This window comes from Pleurodeles waltl, chromosome 7 (genome assembly GCF_031143425.1).
Source record: "Pleurodeles waltl isolate 20211129_DDA chromosome 7, aPleWal1.hap1.20221129, whole genome shotgun sequence".
NCBI lineage: Eukaryota > Metazoa > Chordata > Amphibia > Caudata > Salamandridae > Pleurodeles > Pleurodeles waltl.
The window spans coordinates 540621075-540647900 of NC_090446.1; the positions used below are offsets into that span (position 1 = coordinate 540621075).

General features: G+C 44.3%; 1 protein-coding gene across 4 annotated transcripts in view; it reads right to left on the bottom strand.

Moving 5' to 3' along the window:
* LOC138304315 (transmembrane protease serine 9-like) overlaps positions 1-26826 on the bottom strand; it is a 1357906-nt gene that overhangs the window by 1147835 nt on the left and 183245 nt on the right. For all 4 annotated transcript variants that reach the window (XM_069244270.1, XM_069244271.1, XM_069244272.1 and 1 more), the window contains one exon: positions 7583-7618. In XM_069244270.1, the coding sequence (XP_069100371.1) occupies positions 7583-7618 (36 nt within the window). The remainder of the gene's footprint in view (positions 1-7582; positions 7619-26826) is intronic.

The following is a 26826-nucleotide window of genomic DNA, read 5'->3' on the forward strand; positions in this document are numbered from 1 at the left end:
AGGCCATGTGATAGTCTGACCATGGCCAAGCTACCATGGAGGGACTTGATCTCGAAGTTTGGCATACCTTTTTAACATGAATCAGATCAAGGCAGTCACTTTAAAGGTGAGATAATGCAGCTGTTATGCACAGCCTCATACACTGATCAGGAATTTCACTGCAGGTATAGGCCAGAAGAATCAACAGTGGTAGAGAGTGTCAATGGGACGATTAAAGCCAAGTCAGCAAAAGCATGCACCTCCACATTCCTTTAATGGCCAGATGCTCTTATGCTGGTACTTATGAGCATCCGGAGCACCCCGTAAAAGAACAAGACTTTCCTCTCATGAAATACTGAAGGGGAGAGCTATGACTATCCCTTCTATTCCTGCAGCTGCACTTGTAAATATTAAAAATGACAAACGTCTCGACTATTACAAAGGACTGACTGATATGGTGCATTCTGTCTTTCATCAGGTTGACTTAGTGACTCCAGCTGAAAGGTCTGAAGCATGTCACTACCTGAAACCAGGTGAATGGATTCTTGAGAAAAAGCATGCTTGCAAGTCTTGCCTGGAAGAGCACTGGAGAAGACCTCATCAAGTAATCCTTGTGACCAAAACTGCAGTGAAATATACAGACTTAACAAACTGGATCCACGGCTTGCACACAAAGAGAGTGAGATGAGCAGAAGAAGTAGGCATAGCATCCATTGATTTTCTAAGTTCAGCTTGATTTGAATTTTCTGCGGCGCCAGCGGAACTAGGAGAAGAGGTCCTACCTGAGAGTCTGCAGCACCACTTGCCTGAACAACAGCTAGAGTGGAGATCAAATGAAGCATCAGGGTCTCCAGCCCAGAGAGAAACACAGAGATCAGGACTGAGACTCTGCATCAACAGAGTCCCTGGTGTGTCCTGGAGAACAAAGAGAAATCATGTAGGAACCTGTGTATAGCAAGTTGAAGATGACACAGGAGGAGCAGCAGGGAAAAGGTCAGACTCAGAAGGTGAAAATGTGTTTCATGAACCGGAATTGAAAAGAAAGAGTGCATCATGAAGACGAATGACCAAAGAATGACAACCAGAAAATGAGAATACTGACAAAATCAAGGAGACCAGACACTATTAGAGAGGAAAGAGAGCCATTAGAACAAGTAGATACAGAATAGGTACAGCTTACTGACATCAACTTTGAGCAGCCAGAAATCAAAAGATCAAGAAGATTGAAAAAACTGAAAACAAAAGTACTCAGGCCCTGACTCGGGCTACTTCGTGAAGAGTTACACTAGATTACTTTCAAACTGATGTTGACGAACGTCTATGAAATACAGAGATGATAGTCAAGAATAAAGAATGTTGGCAAATGATTTTTGATCTTGCAAAACCTCACTGAAAGGAGAGATGATTTCTGACACTGTTATAGAAAAAGCCAATGATTAGAGGGGTCAAAAGGCCACAGATCTCAAGCTGAACAAGACAATGATCACTTTAGATATTGAGATAGGGTAGAGACTGCAGTGAAGAATGTGGACTAAACTAACAAAATAAAAGAACTGAATTGACACATAACGTTGAGGGTATTAAAGTGCATGTTTTTCTTTAACTGCCTTGAATTGTAAAGATATTATCATGATGTTTAAGGTACAGGTGTAATGCAAAATTGTCTTGATGGTTTAGGCGTTTGCCATTGTAATCACTGAAATTGGCTTGTCAGACCTTTATCCTCTAGATGGATATGCCTCACCGAATGGTAAAGTAAATCCGACCCTACTAAAAAAATCAAAACAAAAACAGAAGGAAAATTGTTACCAAATTCTGAAAATATTTTTGATTATAGTATTTATATATAATGGTAGCTAATTACCTAAGGCTCATGCATGTAGAAAATTGCTATGTTTGCTCTTATTTCCCTACCTCTGCAGCAGAGGGATCCGTCTACTTTCATCTTCCTTTGACTTAAGCTTTTATATGTAATGTCACCAAGATACAATTAAGCTGTTTTATTCTGACAGTGAATTTATTGAAAGTACCTGTTACAAACTCTTCAAACTACTGCATGAGGATGACTCACCTATTTCTAGATTCTCAAAGGATTAAGGAAGGGTGAGTAAAAGGAAACACATGGTAAAATATTTCTAGCCTTTTAAGCAATCTAACACAACTAACTTATCTGCAAGTCAGCTTTCATACAAAATTAACCTGGCTGAAAGGTGTTTTATATATGAACTTAATGAGAAATATGGAAGGAGAGGGGAGGTTCAAAGGAAGAAACATTAGGGTGAGTCAAAGCAATGGGAAGAAAAGGTTAAACATAAAGAAATATAGTCCAAGTTGAAGTTGAATTTGGCAAAGAGAGGGAAACTGTGTATCATTTGTGAAAAGGAAGGGAAGAAGACCACAGAAATGGTAGGTTGGAGAGGCTGGGCGCTGAATTATTTGGTAAAGGACCCAGTACTAACTGGACAAAAACTAGCATAGAGGGAATATATTATGTTTCTGGCAAATCTGCTTATTTTGATTTGCTGCATAATTGGGTGAGAAGTTGCTATGCACCTTTAGTCTTTTCAAGGATATTCCATAAAGATAACCTAAATAGAAGCATAGCTTTGAACAGATACTGGGAGATATTTTCAGTGCTTTAATGCCTTCTGTTAGAGTATTTTTAAATGATGTGAGGGTTTAAAGACTGCCTACTTTAGTGGATCTGCTTACTATTGACAAGGAATTGTTTGCTATGTGAGCTGATAATAAAAAATTAGACATAATACTCACAAAGGAGGGTGGAGTTTCTAAAGTGCTTCACTAAGGCAATGCCATGCTTTTATTCCTAAAGTACCACTCATGAACTAAAGGAACTAGAAGAGACAGGTACATAGGAAGGAATAGCTTCTTTAGCTATTTCAATTGAAAATAAATTTCAAATCTAGGTGTGTGGCTCAGAAGTGTATCCTTAAACTAATACTAATGCCCATGCTACTAATCTTAAATGGAGCTGCAAGTGTTCTTCTCTTCCTTAAAGGTTATGCATGTATTTCTTGAAATGGTGGAACAAATTGTAGGCAAAAGAAGCTGTAATCAACAAATGGAAGAAAATAGAAGCGTAGTGACATTGAACTAGAGGAGATCCAGAGTTGGGTTTATGAGAAGATAATGGATTTGGAAGAATCTAGATGAACAAGTTCAAAGCTGATGACTTTTAGTTGGTAAAATCTGTTTACAAGGGCAAACTGTGATGATTCTAGTGAATCATCAGTGGTGAGGTTGATGGCTTTGTTTTTCTGAAATTCAATACACTGCATAAATGAAAGTCAAACTCTGGCTAACATTGAAATGTTATGCCTCATACTCCATATTGTTTGTTAAGTTTGTTGTCAATGTCCTGCACTTCAGAGATAAACTATTTTCATTCCTTTGTAGAATTATACTTGAATATACTTTTTACAAGCAAGACAATGATCTTCAGAAGAATATTAACATGTTTCTTTAGTACAACTGGTCTTGTTCAAGGTTGCACCTAGATATTTGGCAGAATCACACATAGGTAATATTTTTTTGCTGTAAACACAGGTAGCATTCTGTAAGAAGCTCCAGGTTGTATAATTGGGAGAGATTTCCCAAATGCATTTTCCTGCAATTGTTTCACTCCACTTATTTATGACTAGTCTAATTTGTGGGATCAATGTAGAAATGTAGTGAATGTATGAAGTCCTTTGTTCTGAACCTATAAAAGTGTGCTGTTTTTTGGATGTGAGAGAGACTTACTGACCTTTAGAGGCAAATCCATGCCAGATTGCTTTTCCATGTTATACTTTAATTTACTGGCCTGAAATGTAATTGATTCTGCACTTTAACTGAGCTTTGCACCCTGAGTAACTGATCAATTGATTTATATAAATCAATTTGTGTCTGACAAAATCTGAAAAAAAACCTTTAAGGTTTAAGACTTCTCTGTCTGAAAGAGAAACTTAAAGTATAAACACCACTCTGGGACAATTAGCAACTACTGGCCAAGGGAAGGCTCAAAGGACTTTCCCGTTGGGACATGACTGGAATCTTGAAATTGGGTGACTTTTGGGGGGGGCACAGCGGTCCCCATGGAGAAACAGCAGAGGGGCATCTGCCTGGCTGAGGGCGAAACCTTCCACTATCTTCAGGTCAGAAATGCACTACTATTGCACATCACCTCAAGGACGGAGATATTAGATTCCACCCTTCTAGAGGAGGGAGTGCTGGCAAGGCCCCTGAAAAAGGGGGCTATCTTTTTCTATACTGGAAAATAGTAAACAACTCCCTGGAGCATCTTCACAAGCTTAGGGATGCCTAAGAGGCCAACCTGGGATCGTCTGAGGATAGAGAATGGGAGGAGGCACTACAAGGTTCCAGCTGCAGCCCGTGATACCAGTGGAGGGGTCACTCCCCCTCATCTTTTTCCAGATAAGAAGAGTGCCTGTCAGACTGAGCAAAGGCCAGTCTGACAGACACTCTTCTTGTTCAGGTCAAGCAGTCAGAAAAGTGCCTCAAAGCCCTCCCCTTTATGAAGAGGAGGAGCATCACTGATAGCCTTGGACCTAAGGGCTTCAGTTTCAAGCCCTGAAGTGGCGAGGGCCAAAGGTCAACCAACGACAACTCTTCAAAGAGTGGGGTGGGGTCAGCAGTCTCACAGACCCCATCCTACTCTTTGATGCGTGAGTGACTGTTGCCTTCCCCCATTGGCTGCCCTAAGGTCAGCCAATGAAGGAAGACCGCAGTCCGAACATTTCTGTGACCTCTAAGGCTTTCCTCTCTGGGAGCTGCAGAGTAGGTAAGTTTTAGATTTTTAATGTTTGGTGTGTGCATGCATTTATGTATGAATTTGTTGTGAGAGGTGTGAATGGGTGTGTGCCTTCACATTTGTGAATGCATGGGTGTGAGTGTGTGTATATGTGTATGTATGTGGCCTGCCCGCCCTCTCCCTGCTAAAATGACCAGGCTCCACTACAGGGTCCACGCTTGTGGTAATAAGGGCAAGGTTCCGCCTGATACAACTCTGCATACCACATAGGGCATATTATTCAAGATCAACCCTGCAAACAATGGCAAGAACAACTAATGAGATGTGCTTGCACAGTTGTGAAACAGTGGGATCCTTCTATCATGTCATCTGGGAATGCCTAGCAAAACAAACATAATGGCAGTCATTTCTGGGTTGCATGTAACACATGTTGGGGACTGACATAGCGAGCCCACGAAAATGAACTCTGCTTAACATAGTGGGTGAGGAAGTGACCACAATGCACCAAAAAAGCTGAATTGCACTGGGTCTGGTGGTAACAAAATGCTATATTGCCCACAAATGCGGGGTAGAGGTAACTCCCACACAGTAGAAGTGGAGGAATGACATGGACTGGTGCATGCTCAGGGAAAACAAGTTATATGAGGGCAGGGTCTACCTCAATAAATACACTAACATTTAGGCAGCGTGGGTAGGGGGCAAGCAACGGACACTGAAGGAACTACTCCGACTTTGCAAGTTGAGTCGATTCAATACCAGGAAGAAAGGGAGGAAAATTAGGCACACAGGATATTTGGTTGCATACATGATCCATTCAATGTCAAGTATCCAACTATGTAATACTGTGTTTTTCTCATTTTCTGAAGTTCCAATAAAAAAGTTAAAAACAATACTTTTCTGTCACTTTTGTAAAACCAAATGTGTTCTTTGTGCTCAAATTGTCATTTAGAATGCTTTATCGAGAAACAGGCTCAGCATGGAGCACCAAATTTCGGCAAGGGATTAACATCTCTTCCAGGCCATCAGTCATGAAACGTAACAAGGTGGAGTGCGGTGTTACACCTCAATACACCCTGCCTGGGAATCATAGTGTAACTGCTGGTTGAAGGACTCTGAATTAGCAGGAAGTGAATAGCAGTGCAGCTGCTGAATTCTGGCAAAGTAACACCTTATGTGCTCTGTGGTGCTGATTCCGGAGATTTCAAGCAGCTGATGAAGCAGGGTGTCTTCAACCATTAGGACCAGAGGCCAACGCACTGGCTGCTCCATTGATTAGTAAGCCACCTCTAAAGTGCCCTCTCCATAACCCTGGTGCATTAGAAAGAAACATTACATGCAGTGCTGCAAATGAGAGGGATCCAGCCGGATTCCAGATTGAGTTGGTATTACTATACTGGGATCAGGTTGAAGCTGGTGAAATATGTTGAATTTGTCCCAGTGTAATTTGAGAACACTGGAAGACATTCAAATGTGCTTGCTTGCATGTTGTCAGCTTTCCTATTGGAGCAATCTGCAGGCAGTGATGAAGGGGCTTTCCTACTTTCACTTCCAGCTTGGCCCAAAACAAAGGGCTGATTTAAAGAACCATCAGCCCTCCTTTTGTTCAGGTATCATTTGGAGCTTAAAACATAGATGATAATACAATCGCGAGAATCAAAACCGCACAGCTTAATATCCTTTCACAAAAAACTTAAGAAAGAAAAACATGAGAAACTACGATTTAGAGGCAGGATTTGTACTTTGTTCAAACCCCGTATATAAGAGATTCATGTACTGTAGGAATGCCAGGTATATCTGTCTCTATGGGTAATTAGTGGCACTTTCTGATTTATTTTTGTTTAATTCTTTTATAAGGCTACTCATCCCAGTGTTAGAGCACAATATATCACATGCACACATTACAACCCAAATGAACCCTTTTTACCAAACTTAGAAAAACAACAGATTGAACATACAAATAAGATTCTAAATCCACACCATACAATTTGCATGCAGCTCCTTGATGCCAGTGTACAGCTGAGCATGCTATATTAGTATTGCAGTTTATGAACTGCAGGTATCAAAAGGATCTCTTTGTCAAAAGCAGTAGCCCACTAACCTAACCAAGAAAAGCATATCTGTGATCTGCACGTTACACAATGTATTTTGAAGCAGGTATAATAACCCTCTATACTATTCGAGGAGTTGAAACTCTGAAACTGTGACTCAGTGGCATAATAAAACTTGAGGAGGTCTCCTTGCAAAGTACCTAGAGGCCCCCCCCCTCCCCAGTGGAACCAGTCAGGGGCTTGCCGCCTGTACCCAGTGTGCTGTGCTGAGGGGGCACAGTGGGGGCTGCAGGGGCCTTTGTTACGCCACTGCTGTGACTAGGCAAAACAAATATTTCAGAAAATTCATGAGCACACAGAGATCTCTCCAGCAGGTTACTTAAACCAAAACGCAGCCCCTTTGTGGCCAATTAAGGAAGCAAGAACGGATTACTGTTACATTTGTCCTTGTTGCCAATTTCTAATCGGCAGAGCTTTTAAAGAATAAATCTATAAAATGACAGTCAGACTCCGTTTTTAATAAATCCTCCCTTTGTGACTCCACCCCTTTCCTGTTGCCCACTTTGACCCACAATTTATGGGTTTCCGGAATACATTTTTCATATTTGATTATTTGTTAGCTAAACCGACTGCTTCCGTGATAAAAGGGGGTTTATGTTTCATATTGCAACAATGTATGTTTCTGACCAAGTCGTCTTTCCAGAATTATCCCACTCCTTCTCCATCCTCACACTTTCAAACAAACACATGTAACTATAAGAACCCATCTTGAGGCTGCTCTTACCAGGGAGTCCTGTTGCGCTTTGAGAGGTGGCATTGCCTGAAATGAAACGCAAAGATATTGATCATCAGATAAAATATTTACATGGCAATACCACATTGACATAACTCTTTAGGTTTCTTCGGCACTAATGCAAACATTTAAGGTGATAGACAACATCAGTTGAACTAGAAATAGTATTAAATTAAAACATATTTAGCAGGCTTTCAGTAATTCACCAGCGTTTGGTTAGTGGCTTCCGACCATACACTCAGAAAAGAAAAAGCTGACGACATGAGTGTTGCGTAAGTTCATAAGAGTTCATTTATATGTTAAACCCAAACGGCTTCATCTTTAAAACACTGTGAACTCAAAGCATTGCAACTATGGAAACACATAACTGAACATGAAATGTCGCTGTCTAATAAAGTTGGTTGTTTTAACACATTTTTACCCGAGACTTTGATGTGAATCAGGACAAGCTGAGCCAATAGGGATTGCTGTCGTATACAGTATATCCACCTACACTGGACTGGGCAACTTTTTGTTGTACTCCTGTGAAATGTGTTTGCTGAATTTCGCAGGCATGAAACCTGTCTTGCTCACTGGAGACCGAACACAGTAGAAAATGCCTTGAGCTAAATCATTTCTCCTTGAACTGCTTTCCTATTTCTTACTCTTTTTTAAAGTAAAGTGTGCCCTTTTATTCATTTCTCAGATGAGATACTGGCAGCTGCCTTTTGTATAATTTCACACGTTTGTGAAATTTTACAGTAAGAAATTATGATGTTGCCATACCTCTTTTACCATTGAGACGAATGTAGAATACTTTAACCACTTTATTACAGTGGTCGAATCAACCAAGTACACCTCAATGCATCCTCACTGTGGTAGACAGGAAATGTTTGTCAGCTGTAGTGCTTCATAAAATACTTCTGGTGTTTACACACAAGACGCATCCAACTAATTTTTCTTACCCAGTATGTCAAATGTTTGCTAAACTCTTGCAATTTCTTCAAATTTGTGTGAGGGAAAGTTCCACAATCTACACTGATCCACATAAATTGTACCACCTAGCATTCTCATACTCCTCCCTATAAAAACAGTATGCCACTTGTGTGGTTGGGCCTATGATTTCTCACAGGAACAGATGAAAAGTGTCCCTATACAAAGTTAATATGGTCCCTGGGTTAATCTGTTCCTATCCTACTGCCCAGACATCAGGCCCAACCCCACCGCTAAAGTCCCAACAGTCTTTCTGTCACGCTGGGGTCACCAGTATTCCCATCACCATGGCAAGCAAGAGCAAATTTAGATTCCCTTGGGCACAGATTTGACACATAGGTCAGTAGAGAGGGTGCAAATCACAATTTCCTCTCTCTTGCCAATGGGAATGGCCGGACTGTTTAGGCTCTGAGTCAGCTGGTAACCATGGAACCTTATACACCCAGGGTATTTCTGAAACCTAGAGACCCAGACAAATCCATGGTAGTGTGGGTTTCATGGCTTCTGCTATGTTTTCATATCCAGAATTCTCTGCAAACATCATGCTTTAGCAAACATTGTGCATTTTTTTCACCTTTCTGTGAGAAAAAGTCCCATAATCTGTGGGGAGTTACAAAATTCCTACCACCCAGTTTTCTCACACTAATGATAGAAATGGTACCTCACTTTTGTGGGTGGGATACCTTTTGTTGAAAAACATTATGAAGGCCTAAGAGCCATCTGTCCCAAATATCAAAATAGGGAGTGGAAAAGCCCCTGCAGCTAAGCCATTAAAGGAGTCATCAGGAATGTAAACGGTAACCTCATGGACATAGGCAAAGCAAAACAATTCACACCTCAAACCAGCCCATCGTAAAAGACCTTTTAACATAGATGCACCACCAAGCCCAGAATAAAGACTTACAAAAGGCACAGCCACTCCCATACCCTCCTACTATTCCCCTGCTCTTTGTCACCAGACAATTACCCTTACTCTGTGACTCGAGCTCAATTCACCAATCTCAGGACCATAGCAAAAAGACAAAATACATGTTCACAGTATGAAAGACTGGAATGATAAACATCTGATCGAGCATGCTCCTAAGGACACAGAGGGTGGACATTATCAACATAGACTGCCCTGAAGTCCTGCTGATGCAATTTGGAGGAGGTAAGACCTTGCCTTCCCCGAGAACGATGGTACCACTGTGTATTGTGTCTTCTTCACCTCCTGAGGCCTCTGTGCACTTTTTGCAAAATTCCTTCATGCACAGCCTGGCCCAGGTCCCCAGCACTCCACCCTGTGACGCTCAACTCACTGAGTTGTTCTCCGGCTGCGTGGGACCTTCTTTGCTGTGCTGCATCAACCGTGTTTTGCACCTCCTTTGAACCCGGATCCTGTGGCCTATGGGGGTGCTGGCTGACATCCTGAGGGCTCTCTAAAGTTCTGAGAGTCCCCTCTTCCTCCTCACACAGAATTGAGGCCCACAGGTCCCTCCTGTGTCCATCCAGTGCCATTTTGATGAAAAACACACTTTTGTCGTAGCCCAGACTTGTTGTTGCCTTCCAACACAAAATCTCATCTGCAATGATCTTCACGCGTGGGACATCTTTTGCATTGTGCAGGAACCCACTGGCATCTTCCTAGGGTGCATTTCTGCAGTCTTCTACTAACCGGGGACTCTTCTTTTGCGCCCTCTTCTGGGTTGGCAGGGGCTCCTGTCCTTCCTGGAACTTCTTTTGACTTCTGGACTTGGTCCCCTTCCTTTGCAGGTCTTCAGGTCCAATAATCCAGCAGTTGTTCTTTGGAGACTTGGTTGGCTGCTGCAAAATCTCAAAAACAAGGTGTAGTGTGTCCTAAGGAAACTTGCAGTACTTTACTCCTGCTTTTCTGGGCTCTGGTGTGGGGTAATTTACTTATCTTTACTGTATTCTTACTCTCCCAGCGATTCTGCACACACTACACTTGTCTAGGGGGGAATTTGTGATTCACATTCCACTTTCTTAGCATATGTTTGTGTTGCGCCTAGACCTATTTTCTCCTATTGCAATCTATAGCACTTCCTATTGCTTGCATTGTTCTATGACTATTTACTTGTCTAATTTTGGTGTCTAGTGTATATATTGTGTATAATTCTTACCTCCAGAAGGAGTATTGTCTCTAAGATATTTTTGGTACTGTGACACCCAAATAAATACCTTTATTTTTGGTAACACTGAGTATTGTCTTTACTTGTGTATAAGTACTGTGTAACTATAGGTCGTATTGCATGAGCTTTGCATGTCTCCTAGTTCAGCCTAAGCTGCTCTGCTATAGCTAACTCTATCAGCCTAAGCTGCTAGAACACTACTACATTCACTAATAAGGGATAACTGGACCTGGTATAAGGTGTAAGTACCCAAGGTACCCACTACAAACCAGGCCAGCCTCCTACAAGAACTGGGCTGTGGAAATGGTCAAGGGTTGTATAGGAGAAGGAGTCTACTGTGGTTTAACCTTACTTGGGGAATGTCCCCAGTATGATCTTGTCTTGACTTTGAATCCGTTTTAAACAAAAGAACTAAGATATGCAAGATATGCAAGTTTGGAACACAACAGAATAAAAGGGAATGTTTGCCCTCCCTGTCATTTTGTGATACGAGGTGTTGGAAATCTCCTTAAGGTGCTGTCACATGACTGTAATAGAGGTTGGCTTCTGCATGATGATAATGTATATATCTTCAACTATCCAATGTTTGAACACAATTACTTGGGATGGCACATAGGACTACATAGATAGGTTAAAAATGACTTTCACTATTCACCCTTATTAGATGGTTTGTAGTGGGAGAATACACGGTTACTAGTATAGTGGAGATCCAAGATGACCACTTGGGTTAGTGGTCTAATTTCCTGTATGAGATTGGGAGATATGAACTGTGCCACACTTAGCACCATGTAAAATAACCAGTTGTGTGAACACATTTGGCTTTTAGAAATGTTGTGGCATATATGACCTCGGGCAATAGATCCATATGATGCAATCTTAAATGGTGATTGGTACTGACAGAGCACATGACCACTTGAATAGAGCACATGGGGGAGCAGTCTAGTCCAGTCTTCTTAATGCATCTAGTAGATAAGAACAGAGCTGTCCTTCATGCAATGTTTGACTCAGACGATTCGATTGAGCAGGTGCAAGACCAATCTGTTACCATATCCAATTGATCTGGTGCTGATGGCGAAGTTGCTTCTTCATCCGTAAGGTGAGGATTTTCTCACATTGATAATTGGGATATTTATGCAGTGTGATATTCCTAACATAGGGGCATGTGCATATGCAATTGGTTTGGTGGTTATGGTGAGGCTGCTTCCTCCACCACAAAGTGTGTTTTTTTCCCTATGACTATTGGGCATGTATGCTGTCTGATATACCCAATTTGGGGTATGTGCAAGGAATAATTGTGCATTTACGTAGTATTGGTTTTCCCTAACCTAAAGGCAGTTGCAGGGAAGATAGTGCACTTGATTTCTACTACCCAGACCAGCTGGATTGAGCTTCGTACCTTATTGAGGCAGCAGAGAAATCACGTCTAAGCAGTGGTCTCTGGTATCATTAGCAACGATAAGTAAATATTAGAGGGGAATGATTACAAAGACAGTAGGAATATTCCCAACACAACAGGTGCGGTAAAGGAGTTTCATTATGCAGAGTACCATCAAATAGCAATGACCTTATGTTCATGTAGAGGTGTAGATTGGTTAATGCAGCACATATAAAAGATGATGAGGGGATACATTACATGCGTATTATAAGTAATTGATCAATTCTCTTGTAAGAGTAGTTCATCATATGGACACAATGTAATACGTATGTTTATTTATTGCAGCAGGAAACATTGTTCGGACTGGTTGAAACCTCCACAAATGCAAGATATTTACAGTTGAGAGGTACGTGTTTAATCAGTTAGCTATATGTCTGACCTAAATAATAGGCCTACGAGGTTAACAGATGTCTACAATTAATTTTCCTAAGTGATTTGTTGCATGGATTGTTTGTCCCGAGGAGACCCATTGCAAATAATTTGGGGGGTAAAACGTCAACACTGAAATGGGGATCATTTCATGCAAAATTATTTCTAATTCTGGATCAATATTTATGCTGGAATGAAAATGTTAAATTATTGATACCCACAATTTATATGTGTATCATATTTTTATTGTTTTACCATTGCACATATGAGCACTGCGCTGTCTGCACTTTATTGATTTATCTTCGAGCACCTTGTGGAAAGAACAATAAATATATGATTTTGGTAGATGATTAAGATTGACTTGTATTCTAACATCATGGGCTATCTTGATTGTGTCACACAGAACAAATGAACATATCAGTGAAGTTATCAGTCATGTCACTGTTGATGTCACACATAACATCAGTGATTTCACCAATGATGTAATTTGAGAAATCATCAGTGATGTCATATGTGAAATTCTGAGTAGCAAATGGCATGGGCATGAGTTAGAGTTCACGTAGTGAACAATTAATATCTTGGGTTTAAATTTTGCCAGGGAACAGTAACATCACTTTAGCTGTATTTTGTCAGTGAATTTCCGACATTCTTTGCAATGGAAAGTGTTAGAAATGGGGTCTCTGGTTGGCAGTGAGGTTACCCCCTGTCAAAGCAAGGACCCTCACTCTAGTCAGGGTAAAGGAGAATCACCTTCAGTTAACCCCCGCTCACCACCTTGGTAGCTTGGCACGAGCTGGCAGGCTTAACTTCAGAAGCAAGGTGTAAAGTATTTGTACCAACACACACAGTAACTCAGTGAAAACACTACAAAAGGACACACCACAGGTTTAGAAAAATTGTAATATTTACCTAAACAAAACAAGACCAAAACAACAAAAACCCAACATACACAAGTCAAGGTATGAATTTGAAAAGCAAAAGAGTATTAAATCCTTTAGAAAACAGTGAGAACGTTGTTAGCGTACAAAAGTACCTGGGTAGCGTCAAAATAAAGCCGCACAGGTGAGCGTGCGTCGAAAAAGGCCAGCGATGCGTTGATTTCTCACTCGCACGTGAGAGCGTGGGTCGTTCCTACTCCGGTCGGGTCGGCATGCTTCATTTCTTCTCTCTCGCAAGAGAGTGATGCGTCGATCTGGACTGGCACCTGAGGTCTGGGCAGGCTTTGCGCTGATTTTCCACGCCCAGCAATGTTGCGTCAAAATCGGATCGCGCGGTGTCAAGAAACCGCGCTGCGTGGGGGCTTGCGTCGTTAACAGCAGCCGCTGTGGGTATTGCGCGCTGTTTCTCCAGCCGCGTTGCGTCGATCTCCCAGCTGCGATGCAGGTGGAGCGGCGATTTTAGCCGCAAGGCCAGTGGGCCGTTGTTTTTCAGCCACAATGCGGGTGGTGCGTCGAACGTTTCCCTGCACGGCGGTCTTTGCATGGATTTATGTCCTTTTCCACCAGCTGAACCTTTCAAGGACCCAGAGATAGGTTAAGGCACCACTTGGCAGGCAGGACTCTCAGCAGAAAGCCCAAGTGCTGGTAGAGAGAAGTCTTTGCTGTCCCTGAAACTTCAACAACAGGAGGCAAGCTCAGTTTCAAGCCCTTGGAGATTCTTCAACAGTGGGAAGTCACACAAACGTCAGTCATTGTCCTCTCTCAGGTAGAAGCAGCTACTGCTGGCCAACCCAGCAAAGCACAGTCACAGGCAAAGGGGCAGTAGTCCTCCCTCAGCTTCTTCAGCTCTTCTCCTTGGCAGAGGTTCCTCTTGGTTCCTGAAGTAAGCTGATTTTCAGGGGTTTTGGGTGCTCCTATTATAGCCCTTTCTGCCTTTGAAGTAGGCCTATTTCAAAGGAAAGTCTCTGTTGTTCTCAAGATCCTGCCTTGTCCAGGCCAGGCCCCAGACACACTCAAGGGGGTTGGAGACTGCATTGTGTGAGGGCAGGCACAGCCCTTTCAGGTGTAAGTGACCACTCCTCCCCTCCCCTCAGCCCAGATGGCCCATCAGGATATACAGGCTACACCCCAGCTCCCTTTGTGTCACTGTCTAGAGGAGAGGTGCAAACAGCCCAACTGTTTAACTGACCCAGACAGGGAATCCACAAACAAGCAGAGCCACAGAATGGTTTAAGCAAGAAAATGCCTACTTTCTAAAAGTGGCATTTTCAAACACACAATCTAAAAACCAATTCACTAAAAGATGTATTCTTAAATTGTGAGTTCAGAGACCCCAAACTCCACATGTCTAACTGCTCCCAAAGGGAATCTGCATTTTAATAATATTTAAAGGCAGCCCCCATGTTAACCTATGAGAGAGATAGGCCTTTCAACAGTGAAAACTGAATTTGGCAGTAGTTCACTGTCAGGACATGTAAAACACATAAGTACATTGCCCACCGTTAACATACACTGCACCCTGCCCATAGGGCTAACTAGGGCCTACCTTAGGGGTGCCATACATCTATAAAAAGGGAAGGTTTAGGTCTGGCAAGTGGGTACACTTACCAAGTTGAATTGGCAGTTTTAAACTGCACTCACAAACACTGCAGTGGCAGGTCTGAGCCATGTTTACAGGGCTACTAATGTGGGTGGCACAACCAGTGCTGTAGGCCCACTAGTAGCATTTGATTAACAGGCCCTGGGCACCTCTAGTGCACTTTACTAGGGACCTACCAGTAAATCAAATATGCCAATCATGGATAAGCCTATGTACACATATAATTTATACAGGGAACACTTACACTTTAGCACTGGTCAGCAGTGGTAGAGTGCTCAGAGCAAACAAAACAGCAAAAACAGAGTCCATCACAGAGAAACAACCTTGGGAAGTAGAGGCAAAAAGTTAGGGGAGACCATGCCAGTGATGCCAAGTCTAACAGAAAGGTAAAACTGTTTGCATATATGAATCATAATTTACATTTAACTGTGCGACTATGGTTCAGCTGTACTTTCCATTGATTTGCCTTTATGTTTTGATCGATTTGAACCAAATTTGACACTATATAGGCTGCCAGCATGCAAATTTTTGTGCAGATCCTGCGCAAGGAAAAACAATTTAGGGGGATGAACAAGGATGTTTTCCCATTTTAACTCCCATAGGACATTTTCCTTGCACCTATGGCCAATGCTGCTAAATGGATTTCAAAAAGACCTAGCATGAAAGTTGAACTACTCAGAAAGCATGGATTTGTTGGTTTGGTGTATGTATGTTCACTAGCTGCCAAGAGGCTTGAAAGGATTAACAATCTTGTATATCTGTGCTGTTTGGTATTCAGTGGTGCTCTGTAAGGTCAGAAATAAAAAAAAAAAAAAGAAGCTGACTGGAAGAGGAAGCCCTTCCTCCCGATGTACCTTTTGGATCCATGGTTCCAATGTAAAAACACTGTATTTGATTGATCTGATTGAGTGCCACAAGGGAAGACTTTCTCTAACAGCAATCATTTCAGGACATGGAGCATGGTCCGTGTGTCACGGAAAAAATTTAAAAGGGGTCTGGGGAAGGCAGGCACACCCTGATCTAGACCATAATGGAGGTTACCTCACAAGAGCGTCAATGGAGTACATTTAACACATAAAATATCTGATACCTATAATTGCGGCCAGGGTTAGGGCCCTTGGACCCCGGCTGCCACTACATGTGTATGAGATCAACAAAATCCAAAAAGATACCACAGATCCAGGGCAAGCTTCATGCCCAAGTATCATGAACCCAGGGGAAAGCTTCTCTGAACTATGTATCATCAATCAGGTCTCTGCAGAGTCATTTCTGGAACCTCAATTCTTAGGATGGAGAAGCTTGCCTGGGAATGACACTTGTTCTGAATTTTCACTTTCAAACTAGAAATTGTAAATCCAAAAAAAAGGACAAGGGTCAAGTCCATCTATGGTGGGTTGGTCGTGAGGATAGGCCACAGGGTAGGCTTTGTGGCCTGGGGGTGCCCACCATATTGGGTTGGATGCCTGGCCCTGTAGCCAATGCCCACTGTGTAAACCATTGGCAGTAGGGTTGGCTGCCAGTGGTAGGTAATGCACAGGGTCTGGTTAAAAGGCCTGAAGCCAACTAGACTATGCACAGCTGAAGCTCAAATGGTGTATGCCAAAGGCTGGGCGTAGCGGGGTTGGCTACCCACATTGAGTTAGGCACAGAGTCTGGCCACAGACCAAGCAATGCTGCTAAGCCATACCACCAAACCCCTTTATATACATCCAAACCCTAACCCCAATCTCCACCGCACACAAGGCCATGCGCAGTGAGGAATATGTTATGTCCCTAGATTTGTAAAGTGCACTAACACTCGGTGGGTATTCTGGCACTGACCTGGTGTGAATTTTGCCACACAAAAGGATGATGGATGGAGTGTTGAAACATTTCAACCACTCACCCCCAGTCACAGATCTGGGTTTAATCCATTGTTCTTCTGCTCACCATGCCACCCCAGTTTATATACAGCTATATGCAAATCATTCTTGACCCTGTTCCCCATAGGAACAGTCCAGCCCGAACTGCCAGGCCAAGTCCTCCCTGGACCAGAAACAAGCATCCTGGGACCGGTTTCAGGGTATCACCCTTCATCAGCCAGTCTAGCTTGAATCCAGCGGCACAGTGAGCAAGGGATCCATGTCTGGGCATATCCTTCCCACTTGGGACAACTTTAGCAACACAAAAGGATGATGGACGGAGTGCTGAAACTTTTCAACCACTCACCCTCAGGCACAGATCTGGGTTTAATCCATTGTTCTTCTGATCACCATGCCACCCCAGTTTGGACCCAGCCATATGGAAATCAGTCTTGATCCTGTTCCCCATGGGAACAGTCCCGTCCGAACTGCCAGGCCAGGTCCTTCCTGGACTGGAAAAAAGCATCCTGGGACCGGTTTTGGGGTACCACCCTTCATCAGCCAGGCTAGCTTGAATTCAGTGGCACAGTGAGCAAGGGACCCATGTTTGGGCATACACTTCACACTTAGAGCAACTTTAGCAATACAAAAGTATGATGGACGGAGTGCTGAAACTTTTCAACCACTCACCTCCAGTCACAGATCTGGGTTTAATCTTCTGTTCTTCTGCTCACCCAGTTTGCCACACCAAGGACCTGGGGGTACTATTTGAAAAGTCAAGAGTGAGAAGCAGGCTCTTATGTGCAGTGTTAGGTTATTCCATGCTTTGGGAGCAATGTAGGAGAAGTCTAAATTTCTGGATCTGGTTTTCCGTATCTGTGGGATTTGAGCAAGTAGGATACCAGATGAGCGGATGTGTCTGGATGGTTTGTAAAAGCAGATGTGACTGTTGAGGTATGCTGGGCCAGTGTTATGTAGTGCCTTGAAAGTATGAATGAGGATTTGAAATGTGTTTGTCTGTAAATGGAGAGGCAGTAGAGCTCCTTCATGTGTGGTGTTCTGCATTGTCTGCAGCCCTCTGGTGAGTTTTTTGTTGATCTCGGCATAGAAGTCATTACAGTAGCCCATCTTGCTTGTGGCCAGGTCCTGGGTGACAGTTTTGTGAGTGCTGATTGGAAGCCATTTGAAATTCTTCCTCAGCATCTTCAGGGTATGGAAGCATGAGGCGGTAACGGCATTAACTTAGGGGGTCATGTTGACTTTGCTGTCTATGATGGTTAGGTGGGTGTCTGTCCTAGTTCTGTTGACCACCAAGTGGAGTATGATGGTGATGTGCTCTTCTTGAAGATCATAATTTCAGTCTTGTTGGTGTACAGCTTTAGACAGGTAGTCTTCATTCACTGAGCGATTTTAGTCATGCAGGCATTGAACTTGATCCAGGTACAGGGCATCTTGTCTGTGAGAGAGAGAATGATTGGCATGTCATCGACATGGAAGAAGACGTTGATAATGTGAGAGAAGATGATGCTGGCAAGTGGGATCGTACATGCATTGAAGACGGTCGGGCTCAGGGAGGATCCTTGCGATAACCCACGTATGAGGTTGCAGGCATCCGAGGTGTGCAGTGCCAGGCTGACTGGCTGGGTCCTTCCAGTCAGGAAACAGTGGTACAGCCCAGCAAGCAGTTAAGCAGAAAGATCCTTCCCCTAATTTATCTAATCTCTCAGACCAGCTTCTGGTACAAGATGTGCTAGACTTCCCTTTGGAGCAGTATCAAGGAGTGCCTTCAGCTGAGAGAGAGGGAGAAGAAATAATTTCTAATGGGGATTTTACACTACCAGACGTGGATGTAGATGGCATAAATAAGCTGAGAGAACAACAACATGCTTCAGCAATATTTGCAAATCCTGCTTGTAGCTCTCAAAAATCTATGCTGAAACTTTTTAGTAGTACCCCTAGTTAGAAGCCATCCATGGTCACAGAAAACTCTGTTCCTGCAGACGTAGTCTTCTTAAAGTTCCTCGTGCAATCTGCCAGGATCTTATGTCCAATACTCTGAGTCAGTTAAATGTTTGGAGAGGATCCTGTCATCTATTCTTGCGTTGCTGGAAAAATTAGCAATCAACTCGGATAATGTACAAGATTTTCTCCTGGCAATTCTGAAGTCATTAGTAGATAAAAAAGGAGAGGATAGCGGAATCAGGGATTTAGCTAACGCTCATGAAGCTGGATTATGTTGCTTAAATTAAAAAATGCAGTGCAAGGCCATGATTAGAGACCTTGGCTTGCAAGTGGGAAACCCTCAATTTAAGAACTTTGAGAAGGGCATTATCACCAATAAATCTGCTAAAAAAGAAGATGGTCAGATACATTAGTTGAAAAATATTTTTGAACTTCCTTCTCAAAAAATGTCATATTTCCTTTTTTAAAGTTAAAGAGATTCCTTCAGGGTGTGTATCCAACCATTTTTCTGATTTGTGGCCTAAAAAAAGAAAGCAAGTAGATAAATTGTCAGCTGTAGAAAAAGAAAAAGAAACAAAGAAGAATCCATCCCTAAGAAACATCAGTGGAAAATTTGCTTTAAGAATACAAAGCCACATGTCACAACAAATAATAAAGAGGACAATATAAATTCAGAGAACAATGTTGAAATGCCCACTATTGATGTAATTTCTGTATTTCTTGAGAGCAATAGTAGCAGGAGCTCCCATGAAAAGAGAATCCTCTCCCTAATAGGGGATTGCCCCACAGAGGTGAAAAAGTGTTTTTGGGAAAACGTTAATCACCTATTCTTTTCCCTTAGGGAAGGCAGGACACAGGTTCCTCCTGCTGGTGTCAGTAGAGACAGAGGTGGAAGGGTCCCCGACAAAAATAGAAAATGAGTGGAGAAGATGGAGTTGGTTGCCTGGCAATCTTAACTGTAATTGTGTGTTGGGATGTATGATTCATAGGCTCAGCTAATAATTGCTTAACACTGGTTTCCTTGAATGCTGCTGGCTTATTGAACTAACCTGTTCAAATGAATTTCTTTAATAATCTAAAAGCTGATGTGTTCTGCATCCAGGAAATTAGGTGTATAAATGATTTTGTGCTGGATGGATCTGTTCCAAACAACAAAACCTTTCCCTGGGCAAGATAAGAAGGTGGAAGAGTCTGTCTTATTGGTAAATGCACATATTCTCCCTTGCCCTGCATATAATGCCCTTCTACCTGCCCTGTTTTCGTTCATTCATAAGACAGCAAGGTAGTTGGATTTTATTAGTTGAGATTTTAAGTTGTAAATATGAGAAGATGGTTCTGCCCATCTAATCCACCGAATCGTTTGCTTTTTGATCACCTGGTTTTAGGCATTTTACTGTGGTGGAGCTTTATAACCTGTGACAGTGAACTCAAGGCAAATGGACTGCACGTGTCTACCGCCAGTGTCTGCCTCTTAGGATAAGGCTGCGGTGGTGCAGCAAGGGTCAATCAATCAGTCAATCAAATAAGATTTGTAAAGCGTGACTAATCACCCTTGAGGATATTCAGGCACCTGCAGGTCTCATTGGCTAATTCAAATAGCCAGTGCTTGAGGGTTCTACAGAATTCTGTATGAGAGATGATGATCCAGAGATGCATTGGGAGGCTATTCCAAAGTTTTTACAGCTGTGTGGGAGAAGACATGTCCTCCACTTCTGCTTTAGGAGATGCGTGGTGTGTGGGAAACTGATAGGCAGGTGGAGTGTCATCTTAAAGGTTGGTAGAAATTCAGGTGGTGGTTAATGTAGGTGGGTCCTTGGTTGTGTAGAACTTTGTATGTGTGGGTCAGCAACAGTTCCGTGGTGATGGAGGTGTTAAGTAAAGTGGAGAGTTCCTGGCCGATCCTTTGGTTGCCGAGACTGAAGATGTGGTCTGGGCATAGGTCTGTGGGGGCTCCCAAGTGGATGGATTTCATGATGGAGGTGGTGCCCTTGATGGAGAGAAGGTCTGGGTGGTTAGTCTGAGGTTGGTGTTGGTTGTGGTGACTCTGTCAATGATGTCTGTAAGTTTAGGTTGGGGTTAGAAGTTACTGTATATAGTTGCAATCTTGGTGTGTAAGAAATTGGCAAGGTTATTGCACATCTCCTATGATCAGGTGATGAGATTTGGTATTCGCTAGCCACCCGGTTGGAGAATTCTCGTGGCTATTGCTGCCCTCTTTGTTGCTTTCAGCAGGCAGTGGTAGATCTTGCGGCAGGCCTTGAAAGCTGCTCTGTTGGAGGTGTTGTTGCTGGCAAGCTACTTCCTCTCCCGCTGTTTGTTGTCTCGTTTAGCTGGTTTTCTCTGGATCCAGCTTTTGATGGGGATGATGCTGTCTGCACGGTTGGTAATCAAGGCGACGACATTCTTTACTCCTTGTTTGAGATTGGTGGCTGGGCTGGAAGTCTTCCGGGTGTTGGTTCAGGGGGGTCTCTGAAACTTTGCCCCAAGCCTGGTGGGGGGTACTAGATGTCTTGGGGCTGTTGGTGAGGGGGCTGGAGATATTGAAGTGGACGACAGAGTCGCCAGCCCACGTTAGTTTGGAAATGTGGCTGTCAGTGTTGTGGCTGCTGGAGATGAAGATGGGGTACATTTTGTGACTTGTGGTGTGTGTAAGGTTTGTAGACATCTGGGTTAATCTGAGGCAGCTCATACTGTTGAGGAGTTGTGCGGTGTTGTCGTTGGGGCTTGTTGATGTGGAAGTTAAGGTCGCCGAGTAAGAGGCACTTGACTGGTTACATGTGAACACGTGTACTCACGTGTGTGAGGGCTGTGTGTGGGAGACTCCTGACGTGCACAGCCCAGGAACTGCACACAGGTAGCCTGGGACAGAATGGACTCTGCAGGAAGGGGTATTGACTTAAGGTAGGCCTTATACTGTCTGTGTATACATATAGGGAAAGTCAGTGTGGTTTACTGTCTTCTCTGAAGTGACACTCCACTGGGGAAGGCTGCCTTGGAGTGCATGTTCACTTCCCGTTGGTCTACAGACACCAGAGTCATACCGATTTACAGTTTAACCTGTGTGAAAAGAGTAATTCTGCAAAGTCCAAAGATATCTATGTACAGCTTATGGGTCATCCAGGAAAGCTATATTTCTCTGGCTCAGCTCAGGATCAGAGCCCAGGCCTTTTGTCACCCTGCTGGGCTGAGTTAATTACTTTTCTCTCACGTGGCCGGCCTCCCCACACAAGGGAGCAATTAACAGTGCTTAAGTCAGCTCCTGAGAAGGAAAGGGTGGGGTGGATTGCTCTGCATCAATCAGCCAGCTGTCACTCTATGCCAGGAAGACGGTCTGCCCAATACACTAAGCAAAGGAAGGAGCCAAACCGAGAGGAGTGATCCTTCGAAGTTTCATTGTGGAAGGCCCTAGTAGTGATGCCAGTGAGGGGTGGAGTGACTCCTGGGTGATGACAATTTGAAATATCCCAGCAGGCTGTGCAGGGAGGTTGGAACAGGGGTGGAGAGGTGATGTGGCACATCAAAATAGGCCACAGGTGCATCGCTGCTGGACAACCCCACCTCCACTTAATGAATTCTGCACAGGGGAGAGCGGTCTCTCTTGGGTGTGCTTTTCTGCTGGACACCGGAACTGGAGGCAGCCACCATGAACAACTGGAAGGAAGAACCCCCTAATTGGCATCTGGGCTAAGGACTCTGACTCTAATTGACCCCAGGACCAGCGAGGCAATCCTCAGGACCAGGGAAGCTGGCCCCCTTCCACCCTTGAGGACTAGTCGGGGGAAAGACTGGGCTTCTGTGCCAAGGAGGAGAGAAGCCCAGAGGAAAAGGAAAATGAAAGGTAGGGGCACAGGAAGCCAGTGAAACCAGCTCCCTGCAAATGTTGTCACATTTTGAGGACAGGAGGCTTAAGGAAAGTACCTTGGTGGCTAGGGTTCACCACCAGTAGAAAAACAAGACCAAGACCACCTAAAGTGGCCCAGGTAAGCCTGAGTGTAGGAGGCTGGCCCTCTATGTAGTGTGCAAAACTAGGCACACTGTTCAGGGGGTCCAGGCAACCACATGTTGGTTTCCAGAGGTAAAAACTAGACCACCTAATGCTCTAATTTGTGAGGTAGCTTGGTTGAGCAGTTAGGCTAATCTTGGAGAAGTGCAAAGCATTTGCTGCACTCACAATATCAATCATGCGACTCACACACTCAAAGGAATAACTGGAAAACCAATTTACAAAAATACTTCAGATTCCATCTGACTTTTAAGATCAAGATTATCAAAATTGGTTAAGTCCCTTTTAAGATATGAATTTTTGAAGTTCTAATAAATGCAGTCTTTTTGTACGCACCATAGGAATCAATAGGCAGTCACTTTAAAAAATGCATATACAATTGCACAGATGTGTTACCAAGCTTCGCTTTTGCAAATTGGCCGAGGTCGTCTGTGGGCACACTGTGCCAGCTGGAGAGGCTTGGGCCCTCTCGGTTCCGGCTGGAGCAGCGTGGAAAAGTCCCTTGGAGCAGGTGCAGGGCCACTGAGGGGGACCACTTGGAAAAGGGTGGTTCTTACAGATTTGAAGGTGGTGCCTTGGGGTCTCTTTGTGGTGTCAAGGTCACAAGGGATGTGGTACCTTGGGGGCACAGCTGGTTCCTCCTTGCAGGGCACTGGGCAGCCAGGTGCAGTGCGAGTTGGTGATCCAGGAGCTGTGCTCAATGGAGCCATTTGGAGCTGGAGGTAAGTCTCCTTGAGGGCTGCTTACAGGACAACGGGGGCCCTCTGGTGGGAGGTCTGGGGTGTTCCTGAAGTCTCTCAAATAGGGCTTACTCCTGATCCTTTTTCAGCTCTGGGAGAGCTGGTCTTCTGGTTGTCTGAAGTCAGCTGACCAGTACTCAGTGTATGGGCATGACTCGGCCACTGGAGGGCACAATGCCACCAATCTTGGCATGCTCGCGGGATTTGGCCTGCTGGCTGTTGGTGCTTTGTCAGGTCCGGCTGCAACTTCCAGTTCAGGAGATATCGGCAAGTCAGTGAAGTGACCCTTACTGGGTTGCTGGTTCTTTGTTGGTTTCAGAGTGGTATCTCCACCCAGAAGGGAGATCTTGGATGATTTATAAACCCTGGAGGTCCTCTGGGTTTCTTGAGGTCAGTACAGGTCCCGCTCCTCCACAGCGGCGAATGTCGGGTCCTGGGTGCAGCAGGCAGTGTTTGGCGCATTTTTCTTGTGCAGCAGGCCCACAGTTCTCATGCCCTGGATCTTCCTTGGGCTAGTCTTCTTTGCCCTTTCGAATCTGATTTCTTGGTCTAGGGATGCCTACCAAATACTGAATTTAGTGGGCGTTTTAGGGGGAACCTGCTAGTGTCCAATGGGACACTTACCTTTGGGTGGCTACACCCACTATAGTGACCACTTCCTGTGGGAAGGGTCACTGTCCTAAACCTACTTGGCTATTTTCCTCCATCCAAGATGGAGGAAAATGAAAGAGAGGGTCCAACTTGCAGGCAGCACCTTAGGGGTTGTGCATGCCAGGTGAGGCCACTACTCCTACCCCTTGTTAGGGTTCCCGCCTTTGCTCCTGCCAAAAGTGGGGGTTTACAAAGGTGGATGCCAGCTGCTGCTAGCAGCAGGCTTGGGGATGAGTTTCAAGGGTGGTAAGCCCTTTGAAGCTCATTGTCAAGACAGTGCACATTCCTGAGGGAGGGGGGTTAGCTCCTCCACCCAGGAAGGGCACTGTCTTACAAACCGTAGAGGCAGGGCTCTCCCCCAAGGTTTGTAGATTGGCTGTCTGGAAGTGGCAGCTGGGTAGGACCAGTCAGCAACCATGCCAGGATAGCTAGCTTTTGCAGGGGGCACCTCTAAGGTGGCCCCTGGGTATTTTTAGGGATGAGTGCTACTGGCACCAGTTTGGATGTATCAATCTGAGTTGTTTGATACCAAACAACCCAGGATTCAGAGTGGCCATCATGTAGCTGGGAAACTTGTGTTGACCAGTGTCCAGCACATGTATTAAAATTGCTACTCTGTTCACTCACTATGTCCCAGGTTTGGCAAGGATACAGTGGAGCATATTGCTCATGCAGCTATGCCCTCACATGTAATATGGAGGGGTGTCTTACCCATAGTAAATGCAGTGTATAGTAGACAGGCGCACAGGCAGTGTGCCATGTCGAGTTTGTGTTTTAGGTTTGCACCAGAACACTCAGCCTTCTATGGCAGTGCTGGGTGCATCTGGGTGCATGGCCCTAGAGGGTGGCACAATCAGTGCTGCTTCCCTCAGGGGCCTACCACTAGTACCCCATGCCCTCGGCACATAGGTACCCACTTACTAGGGACTTATAGTGGTAGTTAAGGGTCTATACAATTGTGCCAATGCAACACAGCAGATTAAGGGGAAGAGCTCTGGCCCAGGGAACCTGGTTAGCAGGGGCCCTGGCACTACAATTTTTAGGACACATCAACATCAGGCAAAAAGTGGGGGGGATAACCACGTCAAAAAGAGGCCGTCTCTCACACTGAGATATGGCATTTTTAAGGCTGGTCGACGTCTGACCTTTTTCTCACCCGGAGCACGTGGAGCTCCACTGTGATGCTTCTTTAGCCCCCCAGGATGGGCCAGGGCCTGGGTGCTGCCACAGAAAACCAAGAGACTACGGGAAAGTATGGTTGCGCTTTCTCTGCGTGAGTGGGAAGGGCCCCAGGACTCCTCCTTGGGCCCTGATAAGATGTCTGCTTTGAGGGAGCATGATCACACTCCATCACTTAAGGGCCCAGGACACCATCACTGGGTCCAATGAAGGAATACAGGTGAGGGAGCACATCCCCTGCGAAGGCAAAATGGGGTCCAGGACCCAATCCCGCGGACCCATCACAGGAGAGGAAAGGTGGGAGTGGCTCTGCACTCCCCCGCATGGCCAGACACCCGCTCCCTGCACCCATGACTGGGAGAAGCAGGAAGCCAGCCACAACCTACATGGCTTCCTGCAGGGGTGGGCAGGCCAGAAGAAGTGATGCCGGCTCCTGCGGCAGCAAACTGTTGTGTTGACAACATTTAGGGAGCCTGAAGGGGCAGCCAGAGGTTGGCTCCGAAAGCTGTCCCCCATCAAGGGATCCCCCATGTGGGATTCCCTGGTGGGACCGGGCACCGCGAGGAAAAACAGTGCAGCACAAGGTCACCGATAAAAATAAAAAAATAAAAAAAACAAGGAAAAAAGAAGCTGCAGCTCTCCTCAGCACAGCGGGAGAGCCGTTGTAAAAAAGAACAGCACTTCCACTTGTTTTTGACTTGTGGTGGCCCCAGGAGGACAGGATCACCACTAAATTATTTCTCATGTGCAGGGGGAGCTGCAGGAGTGGAACAGCCTCTCCCTTAAGGATCTCCAAAGTCCCCACCCTGAGTTGGGTAGGACTCTAAAATGAAAACCTGCTTGTGCTCTACAGCTGGGAGTGCTGTGCCCTCTAGGGGGAAGTCTTTGGCTGCAGTATTTATGGCCTGAAAGTGGTCAGCATCAGTTTTCATGTTGCGCAAATGCCCTCTAGGGATGAAAGGGTATAAATGCACACCATGTGATAATAAAAGTACTGCCCTTTTGGAGCTATAAGTAAATTGCAGTATTTTATGCCAAAAGTTATTATGAGGGTATGTTGCAAACACCATCTAGAGGTGAAAGGTGTAATTGCAGATTTTGTGGTTGTAATTGTGATGGTCTTTAGGGGCTATGTTTACAGTGTGTATTTCATGCGAGCAGGGCATACTGCACAATGCCCTCTAGAAGGGAAAGTATATAACTACACAGTGTTGTGCTTAAAATGCAACAGTCTTTACAGGCCATGTTTTAATTGAATTATTCAAGGTAAAAGTTATGCTGAGTACACAAATTACCCAGACATACATAGACATTTTCTCATATGAATGTTTTAATTAAGCAATGACGCTGACAGGCTCTCATGTTCAGAGTATACATGCTTTATTGCCAACATTAAGAATGTTCATTCAAAGTTGC